This window comes from Sycon ciliatum, chromosome 3 (assembly GCF_964019385.1).
Source record: "Sycon ciliatum chromosome 3, ocSycCili1.1, whole genome shotgun sequence".
In the NCBI taxonomy this organism is placed as follows: domain Eukaryota; kingdom Metazoa; phylum Porifera; class Calcarea; order Leucosolenida; family Sycettidae; genus Sycon; species Sycon ciliatum.
In genome coordinates, this window is record NC_088645.1 from 32,085,745 (window position 1) to 32,101,348 (window position 15,604).

Consider the following 15,604-nt stretch of genomic DNA (forward strand, 5'->3'; position numbering starts at 1 on the left):
CATATGCTGCTAATGTATGATGGTTCTGTGCAAAATACCAGGGGAATTTTTTTGTAGAGGGCGTTGTACTGTAGCAGCAAAAGTTCAACGGGGTCAACGCACCGTCCGACCTAGCTACGACCATCACTGATTGTAGTGGACTGGACATGTTATCAAGGGAGTCGTAAACCTACGACTTCCTGGTGCATCTACTTGTACTTGTACTTGTACAACATGTACAACTGTATGGAATTTGATGCGAACAGGCGGATTATTACAATTTTATGCGATTCGTATGCAATTTGCCACGAATTATGCGATTATTCGATTTAGGTAGGAATTATGCGAAAAATTATGCTAGCATAATCCGTCAAGGCCTAGGTCATGGCCAATCGGCGGTCTTCCCGCCGCGGGCATTATCAGGTGAACGTTTGGCGTCACTTCGGGAATTTCAGGACCGTTTGACGTCACTTCGGGAATAATTCGACCTTTCGACCTTTGACCTTCCCTAATATGTTGCTTCGTGCTGTGTGTCATGATGGCTGAATCTTGCCCTTGCAGCTTGGCCTTGCCTGCAGCCTACGGGTACGGCCCTTATTAGGCTCCACTCCAGCCTCCAGGCCCGGGCAAGATTCACCCATCATGACCTCCGGCCTGAGCTCATGAGCGTGCTTGATTACATACTTTTGCGGTGACGTCATGCTTCGAAGTAGCATGCAAAAGCATGCCAAGTCAAAGGTCAAAGTACAGTCTACATATCAACCTTTTTGGAAGATTATGGTCATGATGTTGCGATTTATGGTACATGAGTTCACAATCAATGTGGTGGGCCAAGGCGAGTTCACTCCAGCTCCGAATTTCTAAGGGGAAATTTCCTTGCAACTCGTCGAAATGTGAAATGACTCCAGAGCTAGAGCCGCGCCAGAAACATGAACGAAGAAGAAACCAGAGGAAAGAAGTGAATGGTTGTGCACAACGTTTTTCGACACAAACAGAAATTCTCCGTCCAAGTAATTAGTTGATAGTAGTTCGGTGGTAATGGTCTAGAGCATGTTGAAGGATTGTTGGAATTTAGGAGTTCCCGTTTGCATCCAAATACCGGCACAGGCTACCGGCACAGGAGAGTACTGACTCTGTGAATGGAATTTTCTTGCTCGAGTCAGATATCCAGCGCGTCTCTGGACCCCTTCGATCGTCAGGGAGTTGCCGCCGGCGGCAGTGTTGCTTCTATCCATCGAGCCCAACACACGCAAGGAGTTCTCTGCACCAGTTGGTAAGCACACGTGCGGCGTTTTACTGAATTTAGGATTTGGCGATACTGAGCAAGGCGGAAGCGCCGAGGCCATCGGAGAATGGCTTCAAAACGCTCGTTTCCGTTTGTTGACTGTCGTGATTGACGGAACCCTATAGCTTTGCTTGCATGCGCGTATGGCCGCACGATGTGCTCGTGGCGGACACTCGCGTCTTGTGTCCAAGAAGAGTAGGCACTCTGTACGTTTTCATGCCTGTTGGCAGCTTGTTTGTGATCAGAGGCGTTAGCGTGGTACGGTATCCGCGCACGAAATGGTGTCGGCCAAAGGAGCAGTGAGGCCGACTCCTCAACTGTCTTAGCGAAGCCGAAGTCTATTGGTGAGGTGCATTATGTGGCACTCTAATGGCTGTGGTCCGTGCTACTTGCTATTTTCCCTCTAATCCGTGCCACAAGGCGTGCTTGTTCGATCCAAAAGCCATGGCATTTATCTGGCATTATCAACTGTAGTGTTAGCCAGGGAAAGCGGGACAACATCAGTTCTATCTGGCATTTTGCCACTGACTCAATAGGGCTGCATGAGCTTGAAATTGAGCCAGGCCGGACTGGGTTTGGTACATGTAGCGGCTTGTACATAGGTGTTCACATGTGCATCACTTCACACATGGAGAGTGCAGCATGGTAATGTGCATGGCTGTACATGTACCATGGTGACAGTATAATACTACCACAAGGCTGAGGATAAACTGTCTTGAAAACACCGTGACATGCTGTCATTATCAAAAATGCAAAATGCGCGTTTTGTGAAAAAAAGGTGTGAAAAAGGTGACGTCAACAAAAAATCCGCTGTGGGCCGGGGCATCTGCAGATTGTGCAGGAGAGATCCGGAGTTGCACACTCTTGTTTAACTACTCTTGCTTTTAGCTATCAAGCAAGGCTTGCACATACATGTACCAGCACTGCTATATGTAGGTTTTGTGGTGGACATTAACCCTTTGGTGCCTGAGTGAATTTTAGATTTTTCGTAGTTTTGGCTCAATTTTTTGGAAAGCCTATATCTCCGCAACCGTTTAGATGATGTAGAGACAAAAGTATGTATTATGAATGGCAAGACACAGGAAATTCGATTTTTGAATTTTCAAGTCAGAAAAATCTACAATTAGGGTCAGGGTACTGCGCTGGTCCAGGAACATCTTGGTCGCCAATACCACTCAGCACGCCGAATCCACTACCTCGTCCACGGCCTCCGCCACGGCCTCATCCACGCGCGTCATGCACGCCACGATCAGCTGTTCCATCAGCTGGCTGAGCTCGACCAGCGCCGCGAGCAATTCCTCCGCGCAGCGTGAGCGGAGCACGTCCATGAACTGGCTGCGCTCGCCCTCGCCCTACAGCCTCTTGAAGCTCATCGTCGGAACATTTGTCCTCATCTGTAGAGCTGCCGTTCTCAAGAAATTCACAGAAAACCAAATCATCGTTGAGTCGGTCTTCCTCATCTGGTGCCAGCAGGTTTCCGTCAGAGAAACGAGCGTCAGATTATTCACCGTCGTCGTCTTCTGATTCTTCTTCTACAGGGGCATCATCGGCCTCCAGCTCTTCAAACAACTCAAGCGCTCCCATTCATGACGGAGGTCAACTGTAGTAGCCATGAACTGCACTAGTCGAAAACGAAGCGAAACAGCAACGTTTTGTTCGTGTTGCGCGACACGTGCGTAGGCTGCCACGCTCGATTGATTTCCGCTGATCTGCGAGATCGCGTTGATCACGACTCGACTTTTGCAATCCCCCTACTTTCTCTATTGCTATCTACAGGCCAGCTACTGATGGGTCTCTGTACAAAACATCAGGCCCCTGCTATGTACGTGACCGGCTCTGTGCTCGATTTTAGTATGCACTGTCAGCATAGGTCGAAATCGACCTACCGGCACCTAAGGGTTAATGATAGCTTGCATACCGTCCTACGGGTAGGACCACGGGTCCTACCGGTAGGACCCAAGAAATCAAGCTGCAAAAGTGCTTTTGGTTGAGAATTTTTTTGAAACAATTGTTGAGATGAGGTCTTTGTCAGGCAAAGTAATGGCGCAAAATGCAAGGCTATGTCCAGTGCATTGCGTATGCGCAATTTTATCGATTGTCAAAATGGCCGCACATAATCCTGTCGGTGCACTAGCAACTCTGTCCAAAGTGTATTTTGACCATGGCACATCAATTGTGGTGAGGTCCTAATGTTTTTATTAGCTTGCCAAGGCCGTGGAATGCATAATATCATACTTCGTTTCCATGGTTACCATGGGTTGTTACCATGGAATTTCGTAGTATGCCTTGTGCGATCACGTCTAAAATTTGTGGACTCCTTCATTAGCCCCTTAGCAACAGTTTAGGGCCAAGTTTTAGGTCAATGTTAGAACAGAGGCTATGCAGCATGTCTGTGTATGATGGTCCTACCGGTAGGTCCTACCGGTAGGACCGAGGTCTATGCAAGCTATCATTAAGAACACGGTGGAATAATCAGCACTAAGCTTGTACACACACTGTTACATTGCTAAAAATGGACCAGCATGCATGCAGTAGTACTCACGGCTGCAAGGCCAGAGCCCCGTGGCCGCTTTAAACAAATTCTCAACGGACTTCAATGTCCGCCACAGTACATTGCCATTTTTGCATAGCTGTAGCTAGAAGCCAGCACAGAACTTCACTCTGTAATCCATACATGAATGCATGGATCCTGTTCACGGATGCTGGTATGCTCAATCATGCACTATACAGGACCGGCTGAGGCAGTATTGGATTTGTCCGGGCATTTCCTGGCCTTTCATCCTTTGTGTAGGATATGAAGGGTAGGCATGACCTCCTCAGCAGTAAACGTGTGTTGGTGGCCAAATGTTGGTCCGACCATGGCCTGAACACATTGCGCGAAATCACGCATCTATGAGCGACATCCACATAAACTGCTGGGACCATGGTTGTGTACTCGAATCTCATTCTGAGCACCCTTTTTTCTTCCTTTTTTCAGCCGTTTTTTGCAAAAAGTCCTCGAGCTCGATTTTTTTTGATCGATCGTTCTTCAAGGAAAGACGAGTGGACAATCGATCAACAGGGCCGAGGACGAATGCGTCTGGTTGGAGTTCTTGCGTGGCACAGGATGACCAGACACACATATAGATACATTGCGACGATCTAATCTGCACAGTGTTTCCTAATACCGCACGCACGACGGTAAGTACAATTCATGTGATTTCAAATTGTTTGTGATCTACAACGTCGCGAGCAGGACGGAAATACAGCAACAGCACGACAACCGTTATACCAGGCAGTAACCAACAGTCACCTCCGTCACATTCTCCAGATCAGAAGGCAAGTGAGGCAGTGAACATGAAGAAATAAAGTATGAAAGAATGAAAAGTGAATAATTCAAAAATCTCAGAAACGTTGAACGTAAAAAACACTGAGAACAAGAAAAGTGACTTACTTCGATGGCAAAAGACAAAGCGAATGTTCCTCGTATGGACCTGGCTCTTGCGGAATCAGCCACACTGTGGAACCATGTGTTTGATTCCACAAGGGATGGCTACCTGCTCCTCACCAACCAGCCTCCATGACGGTGGTAAAGTCGCCAAAAATACGAAAGTTGAACATTTTGTGCATGCATGCAATAGAAAATTTGTGCTGAGTATGTCGAGTGGCCATTCGCACAGGACAAAGCCGTTGCGCAAGCTGTGACCCTGAAATTTCGTCCATTGGTAGCGAGGGTAACCCTGAGCTGGAAAGTGTAAGGGATGGCATGCTACACTCCCCCGCATACGCTTGACAGCACGATTTGAGGCGTGGAGTAGTAATAATTATACCAGTATCTTACTACCCCTTGATACCTGATGCATGGACGTCGTCATCTTCATCCCGCAGATCGAAAATGTACAGGTGTCGCGTGATTTCGCGCAATGAACTGAACCGGTTCCCCCCCCCCCCCCCCGGACCTGCTGTACAGTGGTCATATCTATTTGCGCGGGCCAGCATAAACTTGAAGGAACAGGGTGCGTTGGGGGGAGGGTGCAACATGTCACCTTTGCTACAACCCTGCTCAAGGAACTAATGCTCTGTGAATCCGTCGAAGCCAGCATACTCTGCTGTGCGAGAAAAGCTGCGCATGCATGCTGTGTTACCCATCCAGGGAAGTTCAGCGTTTATCGTCACGCTCCTGTACCGTGCGCGTCCTCAAGCGCAAGAGAAGCACCTTCCGCGTCAGATCCAACTCCGAAAATGGGCCAAGAATGAAGGTCTGATACTTGAAGCAGAACATCTTGAAGCAGCACATATCATGAGGCTCTTTAGCCTATCCACATCCTATTATAGCAACATTGATGGGGTAGGGGACGGGATGGGGAGGGAGTTGGGAGACGGGAGGGATCTTCGAACGAAACTCCTTGTGCTGTTCGCAGAGACTAAATTCAGTCGAAGACTACTTCAGACCAGTCTTGCTGGGGAAAACATGGCGCTGACCATGATAGCCCAGCCGTCTGGCTGCCCATTGCGTTCCCAGCTTGTGTACGAAAACGGCAGCATGAATGCGATGCAATAGCCTGTTGGGACTCCCCTAATATAAAAAATGCAACCGTATTCCCGTCTTGTCCGCATGGCATGCGCTGTGTGCCTCAGGTATTTCATTCAACTGCTATGTGTTCATGTTTGCAACAACCTGATTCCTGTTGTGATGCAGCTAGGCATAGCTCTGCTGCTTGCCCCATTGCGATGGACCGGGACCGCCATGGTGGGAGGGTCGCCATGCCGACAACACGTAAGTGTTAACTGCAAGAGCACATTTCACGTTGAGTGAAACTTGGGTGAATCGCAGATGCACCTCTGAGGGACGTATAAAAACCCATGATTTATAGGCGAGATATGTTATAACTGCTGTTCACTGTCAGATATCTGGAAAGTATATGCAAGGTCTTCAAAAAAATGTATGAAAGCTAAGTTTTCCAACCAGGGTACTTTAACCTGAAATGTCAGTGTAGTGTTGCTGGCTTATGGCGCATAACAGGGGTGTCGGAACCGGTGCGGCAGGTGCGGCCAAAGCTGCACCAATGATTTCACCTTGCGACCTTTGAAACAATGAAATATGGGCTTTTGGGGCCCAATTTCCCTAAACATTTCCCCGTGGGATGACCCCCAGACCCTCCACCTGTTCATGGCCACACCAAATGTCGAATACATTCTGACGCCCCTGTACAAATAAATTTCAATTGAAAGATGCTCAGCTGGCTACATGTCTACAATCCATTCCTAAAAAGTAGGGCTGAAAGGAATATTATTTATACAAAAGAAAAATGGACCAAGTCCATTGCTGAAAGAAATATTCGAAATATGCAGACAGGAAAGGAATATTCTTCGTCTATGTGTAGGGGTGTCATCGAGCAGTAGAGTACCCGTCCCACCCGTATTGCCACCCGTAATCGGGTGGCAGTTTGCTCCTGAGAACCCGATCGGGTAGTTGGAGTACAGCATTTTTGCAACGATGCTTGTACTAAAAAGCACGGCTACTTGCTTACTGTGCACTTTCTATGTAGTGCAAGCGTACACTCACTGTACAAACTATGTGTAAAAATACCCGATAGGGTACCCGTGCTACCCGGACAGAAATACCCGAACTCGTTACCCGACTAAACCCCTACCCGTTGCAGCCCTGTTTATGTCGAATAAGAATATTCGTAAATGTACAGAAACTCGCCTTTTTGGTAGAGAATAGGCTTATGTTGTGCAGAATATGAGTACGCTGGTCCCCTTCAATGTGTTATCATCAGCAAGACAAATGTTAACATTATCCTTTTCACACATCTATCTTGTAATTGGGGTACACACCAGTTAATGGTCTATGGTTACCGTGGGTACAACTAGGTATCCATGAATATTGCATGGTTTAGAATATTCGGAGTATTCTTCGTTTCACATGAATTCGGAAAAGGAATATTCAATCGCTTCATTGAGCATTCGTTTCAGCCCTACTGAGTAACACGATGGCCTTCTAGCTTTTGGCCATAAATAGGTCAAATTTTGAGATATTTTAGAAGGCGTGTTTGCCTCTCAGCACAAGTTGTGAATCTTTTTCAGAAATCTCCATGTGGTAAAGAATATGTGGCTAGCAGAGGGTACTCACATGTGACATCATACCGGTATGTGACATCAGCCCAAGCTATGTTGCTGTTGTTCTGACATCATGTGTGATGACCACGGTGGGCATCAATGAATATTGATCACATGACCAGGTAGTACTCACACATATCACATTCCGCTCTGTACACGAGCAGGTCAGGTTTTTGGACCCGTGATGTCATCATGGATTGCCCTGTATAATGATGTCAGGGTGAATAGGTACGCCAACATGGCGTTCTGCTGGACTGGCGTGTCTTTGCTGCTGTATCGCCAGGTGTGTTAGTAACACCATATTAGGCAGCCAGTCAACTGAGTCTCAAGCGAGCGAACCGTGGCATTTTTAACGGAATGAATAGAGCGAGCTGCGCACTCAGTACAAACACCATAAGCAAACTGTTTTGCTATGTGTAAATAATTCCTTTACGTTTTCGAGGCCACTCACGAGGATTTACTGGCAAAGCAAAATCAATCCAATAACTTATAAGAAGAAAAGAGAACCAAAAGAGCCACAAGTTACGCTACCACATCCACTGACACCACCAGTTACTTTACAATCAGCTCGTGCGATAACATTGCACGACACTGACCGACGGTAATGACGTTCTACACCTAAAACTGGCAATCAGCTCTCGCACGTCTTGGATGTGCACTCCAACAACCTTCCAGGATGGAAGGTTCTAAGTTATAGAAAGAACATAAGGAGGGGAAGGCAGAAGGAAAGCTGTTGGTGTGCGCATCCAAGACATGCGACAGCTGATTGCCAGTTTGTTGTAGAACGTCATTACCGTCGGTCAGTGTTGTGCAATGTTATCGCACGAGCTGATTGTAAAGTAACCGGTGGTGTTAGTGGATATGATAGCGTAACTTGTAGCTCTTTTAGCTCTCTTTTCTTCTTCTTCTAAATTAGTCATTGGCTCTCCACGCTAGTCTAATAGTCCAATAGCTCATGTTAAATAAACACAATGCAATATTTTTAATTCAACCATCACTAAAAGCTGCAGTGGAATCTTCAAATCCATTCTCCGCAGCACAGCCCGGCTGCACATGAGGAACGCAGAGCTCTCCGCCAGGATGAGTATTACAGTCCTGGCCAGAGAAATCCAACCGCATGAATAATGCAGCTCCGTGTTCCAGCGCATGCAACAGTGTGCGTAGTGCTAGGGCTGCGTAGCAGCGCCCCCCCCCCCCCCCCCCCCCTACCCCTGGCGCTATTTTAGTCACGAGGTTGGATTTCTTTGGACAGTTCTGTAGCAGTATGACGGTGCTCGTGTCGTCTTCAACATCACACATTGATGTTTTTCAAATTGGGGTGACTGGATACTCTTTGTCCATTCATGTTAGTGTTTTGCGTGCGGATGTGGTGGTGTTCTTTTTACTGCTGTGCCTGCTTGCAGTGGTGGCGTTTGTGATTTCCTTGCTTCTGGCGATGACCATTCCATCAACACATTCAGGTAACAGCATTGTTGTCAGAGGCTGGAATGAGAATTTCCGATGGCACCCCTAAATCTTCTAATGGTGAAAGAAGTGCTACAGTGTAGTGCCGAAACGAGCAAAATACCCGTTGTACTAGTACACTATCCCGCAACAACCTGCAGAATCTAGTGGAGTCTCATAACGTCCCTTAGACCGACTGCGTGTTTAACGTACAGGACCCGATTGTGTTACTGCTATTTCCACCCTGAAACGTGCCCTGCAGGCATTTCATACGGTACCACCTTCAAACCTAACTTAGCACTCAGTGAGTGCGTTCGATTACACACTTGAATCGATTCATGAATCCATTCGCATGCATTCAAGTCGTTCGATTTCATGTCATGAGCCCTGGAATCGATTCGGAATCCATTCACTCTATTCACATGGGGTGATGTGAATAGCGCGAATCGATTCATGAATCGATTCGTGAATCGATTCGCGCGTGTAATCGAACGCACTCACTGGATCACCTACTCTACACCACACTGCTCCCCAGAGCATGCCCCGTCTCTCCCCTACTCTACACCACACTGCTCCCCAGAGCATGCCCCGTCTCTCCCATGCGCCCCCTCCTGACTTCTTGTCATGGAAGTGATAATGATTGTATCCTCGCATGACTCTGTGAAGTGCGATGCCGTGCTGTACTGCAGACGCATGCTCGACCCGGTTGGAAATGTACGCAACAGTTCCCACTCTCTTGACCAGGGATCGCACAGACCCATAGCCAGCAATCGCATGTCATCACGTACATTGAAAATCAACATAATTTTGCGAATCGACATTTTTTCAGCATCACTTTTCAACAAGGATGAAGTAAAGTCGGCCGAGCAAAGCCTAGAGGAAAAGACTAATCCTGTTCACTTCACCATCACGATACTGACACTGACATAGGTATGAGATGAAAAAACTAAAAAATCCACAACGAAACTGTGCGCCCACCGCCGCGCTCACTTTGGTCTGAGAATGTTCTATTATATGCCATCAAAATGTACGAGGAGCACTCAAGAATCAGCTACAGACGTACCTTTGTCGCTCTCTACTCCTTTTTCAAGGCACGAAAGTCGTCTGTCCACTTTCGGGAACAAGGCATATAGCGCGTATAGGTTATAGCGTGGTCGTGAAAATGAATATACTGCCTACAAGTACTTGGTCCGCATCAGCAATATTGTCCCTTATCTCTCGACAATTTGAACTTAGACTTTGGACATCAACGCGTGCACTCGAGACGATAAAACTGGGTATGATGGAAGATAACGTACAGAATGACAACTGGCCATCAGGAATTTATTGTCCAAAGAAGGGTTCACACTTTTTTTGGTCCTCCTCGTCGCTGCTCTCGGCGCTGGTGACAAATAATGTTTGCTCGGGATCGACACTCTCACTTTCACAAGCTCATCTCTCTTCCTCTCCGCTGCCTGGCTATTTTCTAAAGGGAAGTCGACCGTGACGGTCGCCTTCTCTATAGGACTTCCCGTGGGCAGCACAACTACCTGTGTGGTTCAAATCAGTCGCCGTTCTTTGCAAGATTTATTTTGAACGGCGACAATGGCTACAGTACTTGCAAATTTCCAGGATGCGCTGGATACTACGAGCGTTGAGCTGGAGGTGAGGGAACTGCGATCTCAGCTTGGCGAGCGATCCCTGAGGTGAGCGATCTCGGCCCTTTTGCAAAATGGAACTGATTCCGAGTAGCAGATTACTTTCTTGTGCGTTGCGCTGCTCTTGCCTGAGCAGTGTGACAAGATATCCATTTTGATGCGGTGCTGTATCAATCAGAATCACCCACCCGTCGCTCTCGAAATTCACTCGAACTCTAGCTAGACCTTTCAGGTACTAGTAAACTAACTTACTAACCAAGATTGAGATGAAATGGGCTGCCAAGTGAGCATTGGCGACATAAAAACAAAGCTGAAAGATAAGCGACAATATTGCTGACGTGGACTAAGTATGAACTCTGATGTTTTTAAGCTCGGATACTGAACCAGTAATGAGTGTTTCTTCTCTTTTGTTCTCATGTTTTTATAATTATAATATTATGGGTGTCAAATGCACATGTATTCTCACAAGCAACTTCATCGTATAGTAGAATATATCGGTCCTAAGAATGGATTTCGTGTAGCGAAACATGCCAGATTAGTACCGTAGTAACGCACATATAGGTGCATGTGCCTGTATTCGGATATAAGCACACTCTCACGTATAAGCGCATGCTCTTATAGGCGAAGCACTACCAAATTAAAGTATCACGTTGACACAATCACGGATACAAGTCTGCAAACGGCATACAGGAACCATGAAACTGACACTACAAGACCTAGCCAAACACAAAGACTCTGGCAAACGAACTCTGACCGAGCAAGCGCGTTCAGGTGAGAATGTTTCGTTTTTGAAAATTGGTTTCATAGCAAAAATTCCCTTATAAGCGTGTGTGCCTATACAGGGAAACCTGTCTAAGGCGACCACTCAAGGGAGGAGAAAAAGTGGTCACCTTGGCCAGGTGGTCTTATCCAGGTTCAGTGAGTGCGTTCGATTACGCACTTGAATCGATTAGTGAATCCATTCGCATGCATTCAAGCCGTTCGGTTTTCACGTCATGAGCCCTGGAATCGATTCGGAATCCATTCACTCTATTCACATGGGGTGATGTGAATAGCGAAAATCGATTCGTGAATCGATTCGCGTGCATAATCGAACGCACTCAGTGGGTCACGTGAACACATTCATGTACATGGGATAATCATTTTGATCAGTGGATCACACTGCACACACCTATGCTATGGCTATGCTACTAGCACTTTCACAACTCATGTGCCTGGGTGCCTCAGATCTGTCAAGTGTTCTGCGTGCATCGTGTAACGGTACATCTACACTTCCTGCGCCGATGTGTAGATCTACCATGTGTGGTGCACAGTGCAATGCATGCCCGTACAATCATTTACTATGTGTACTAGTAGTAGCGTGCAACGCGGTCACGAGTGGGTGGTCGTTGGTCGCGTTGAGCGAGTGGTCGCCTTATCCGAGCTGTTTTGAATGTCGTCATACGGAATTACGCATCTAGGAGCGACATCCACAGAACCTGTTGGGAGAGGACGCGTGTACTCGAGTCTCATCCTGAGCACGTTTTTTCTTCTTCTTTTTTCCAGCTCCAGTGTAGCTGTATTTTTCATTGCAAAGCCGTCCTCAATTGTTGTGTTCGTTGTTCAAGCGAAGTGGACATTCAATCAAGAAGGCAGAGGACGTAAGAGCCTGATTGGAGTTTCTTGTGGCATAGGACGTCCATACAGAGACACTTTGCGATTTTCTGAATATATAAATACCGTACGCACGATGCAGACTTCAATTTTTGCGATATCAAAATTGTTCGTGATCTACCACATCGAGCAGAACGGGATCCAAACACAAGCTTACCGACGGTTAGGCTGCCGACATGACTGGACAAATGATGACCCTGGCTTCACCAAACGCCAGAAGTTGGAAACCATGTCCTTTTCCATCTCCAAGAAGACCTCCATCTTCGTCTAAAAAGAATTCAATACGAAGTAGTGGTTGCGACTTCAAGAATTCAATGGTGAAAGATATACTTTGAAGAGAATTTCAAAAAGTATGGTTCGCGGCGCGATCGTTCAACCTACAACATTCAAACTTTGCAGGATGGTTCTGACCTACATGCTAGACATGGAACCACAGGGTTTGATGCCATAGCTGACACACAGAGTCACACACACACACACACACACACACACACACACACACACACACACACACACACACACACACACACACACACACACACACACAGCACATTCGTGTACAGATACTAAATTGGTGGGCGCCATCATCTTCTTCCCGCTGGTCTCCAATGTACTATGACGTGCTATTTCGCCTGACGTGAATGCGTCCGTGACAAGGAAAAGTGGTCGCCATGGTCGAGTGGTCCCCATATCCGACTGGTCGCCACTACAGGGTTTACTGTATGTGCGTTATTACGGTAATAAGTGTACCACCTGCAGTGATAACATCTGTCCAATGCAGTTCTAATCTGACTCGCGTTGGCTCGTAGTGCTGCAGGCTCAACTGGTGTGGTCATGTAACTCATGTTGCATGGCCACATGGTAAGCCTATAGGACTATGACCAGCCACATGCACAGTAGTAGGTGGTGGAGGTGGTGGTGGTAGTGGTGGAGGTGATGCTGGTGGCGGTGGCGGTGGCGGTGGCGGTGGTGGTGGTGGTGGTGGTTCTGCCACAGCTGCTGCTTCTTCAGCTTCCAGTACCAAGAATGCAGCTAATCTTGTTCTTACTATCATGGTATCTTCCTCTCTTTTGTCCTACAGAGGTGGTTGGCTTCATTCCACTGCCACCAACTGCAGCACCCACGGTACCTCCACCAACTACGAGACCAACTACAATGGCAACTACGACGCTTCTACCAACCACAATGGCAACTACAGCAGCACCTACGGCACCTCCACCAACTGCAGCACCCACGGTACCTCCACCAACTACGAGACCAACTACAATGGCAACTACGACGCTTCTACCAACTACAATGGCAACTACAGCAGCACCTACGGCACCTCCACCAACTGCAGCACCCACGGTACCTCCACCAACTACGAGACCAACTACAATGGCAACTACGACGCCTCATGCAACTACAATAGCAACTACGACGCCTCCTGCAACTACAATAGCAACTACGACGCCTCCTGCAACTACAATAGCAACTACGACGCCTCCTGCAACTACAATAGCAACTACGACGCCTCCTGCAACTACAATAGCAACTACGACGCCTCCTGCAACTACAATAGCAACTACGACGCCTCCTGCAACTACAATAGCAACTACGACGCCTCCTGCAACTACAATAGCAACTACGACGCCTCCTGCAACTACAATAGCAACTACGACGCCTCCTGCAACTACAATAGCAACTACGACGCCTCCTGCAACTACAATAGCAACTACGACGCCTCCTGCAACTACAATAGCAACTACGACGCCTCCTGCAACTACAATAGCAACTACGACGCCTCCTGCAACTACAATAGCAACTACGATGCCTCCACCAACTACAATGGTGAACATTTCGGAAGTAGTGATAAGCCCTTTGCCCAGTAATATCTCCGCACCTGGCGCGAACTCCAGTATTCTTAATGGGAATTCCAGCCTTGCCAACACTGGTACTGTTTCAACCAGCCAAAGTGATGAAAGTAGTTACAACCCAAGTGGCAATTTCGGTAATAGGGATGGAGTGAGAACTAGCTTCCCAGCAACGAAAGAGCCTTCAGTTGTACCACCCGTATCTGGTAGGTAATCCACTGTTGTAGCTTTGCCAAACTCAGTTGTGACTGTTAGCTCGTACGGCCGCGTATCAAACTACTGTAGAACCGCTATTTTTAGTGGGGAGAAAGTTAGCATTTTCTGAATCTGGACCAGCTTGCGATGAAATAATTTCGGGATCCGATTTTCAGGAATAAAGAAAACCTATAATTATTACTCGGATGTTGAGCCATAAATAAATGTAGAAGAGAAAAGGACATATGGATACGAGTTAAGAGTAACTCTCCATCACTGTAACATGATACTATATACAGTCAGAAAGTGCAATAACTAGGCACAAAACTGACAGAGTACTGAAAACATCCGAGTTTCAAATTGCACACCTGATGAGCCGTCACGAACCATACGGCGAAACGTACGTCGTGTGAAACCACTTGTTTTGTAGTCAACTAGTCCATCACAATGTCATGCATGAGGAGTACTGTAGGAGTTTGGCTTTCGGCTTGTACAATTCGTTTTCGCAAAGCTTCCCTTTCTTTACTTATCTTTGATATTTTATGACCCTCCCAAGTTGGGTGGTGTGCTGCTTTGCTGCTTCGAATTGTAGTTAGACCGCTTTGTCAAATATCGTACTGGTCTCACCATCGTCCAGTAACAATCGACATTCTTTGTTCCGTTGGGACTGTAGCTTTTGCTCGTTTTCGTTGCGCTTGCCTTCCCCTCTTTGGTCTTTCCATAACCTTGAACCTTCCAAGTTGGAAGGCTGTCGGTTAGCGCTACAGAGATGTGTTGAAGCTAGGTGTCAGGACGTCGAATGTTTCAGTACTCTGTCAGTTTTGTGCCTAGTTATTGCACATTCTGACTGTATATAGTATCATGTTACAGTGATGGAGAGTTACTCTTAACTCGTATCCATATGTCCTTTTCTCTTCTACATTTATTTATGGCTCAACATCCGAGTTTCAAATTGCACACCTGATGAGCCGTCACGAACCATACGGCGAAACGTACGTCGTGTGAAACCACTTGTTTTGTAGTCAACTAGTCCATCACAATGTCATGCATGAGGAGTACTGTAGGAGTTTGGCTTTCGGCTTGTACAATTCGTTTTCGCAAAGCTTCCCTTTCTTTACTTATCTTTGATATTTTATGACCCTCCCAAGTTGGGTGGTGTGCTGCTTTGCTGCTTCGAATTGTAGTTAGACCGCTTTGTCAAATATCGTACTGGTCTCGTCATCGTCCAGTAACAATCGACATTCTTTGTTCCGTTGGGACTGTAGCTTTTGCTCGTTTTCATTGCGCTTGCCTTCCCCTCTTTGGTCTTTCCATAACCTTGAACCTTCCAAGTTGGAAGGCTGTCGGTTAGCGCTACGGAGATGTGTTGAAGCTAGGTGTCAGGACGTCGAATGTTTCAGTACTCTGTCAGTTTTGTGCCTAGTTATTGCACTTTCTGACTGTATATAACTGTTAGT

General features: G+C 46.9%; 1 protein-coding gene across 1 annotated transcript in view; it reads left to right on the top strand.

The window, feature by feature from the left end:
- Positions 1 to 925: 925 nt before the first annotated feature.
- Positions 926 to 15,604, top strand: part of LOC135811976 (mucin-2-like) — a 39,486-nt gene continuing 24,807 nt past the window's right edge. The window contains exons 1-4 of the mRNA XM_065325257.1: positions 926 to 1,252; positions 5,943 to 6,020; positions 8,770 to 8,826; positions 13,181 to 14,158. Coding sequence (XP_065181329.1) covers positions 5,975 to 6,020; positions 8,770 to 8,826; positions 13,181 to 14,158 — 1,081 coding nt within the window. The 5' untranslated portion in view covers positions 926 to 1,252; positions 5,943 to 5,974. The remainder of the gene's footprint in view (positions 1,253 to 5,942; positions 6,021 to 8,769; positions 8,827 to 13,180; positions 14,159 to 15,604) is intronic.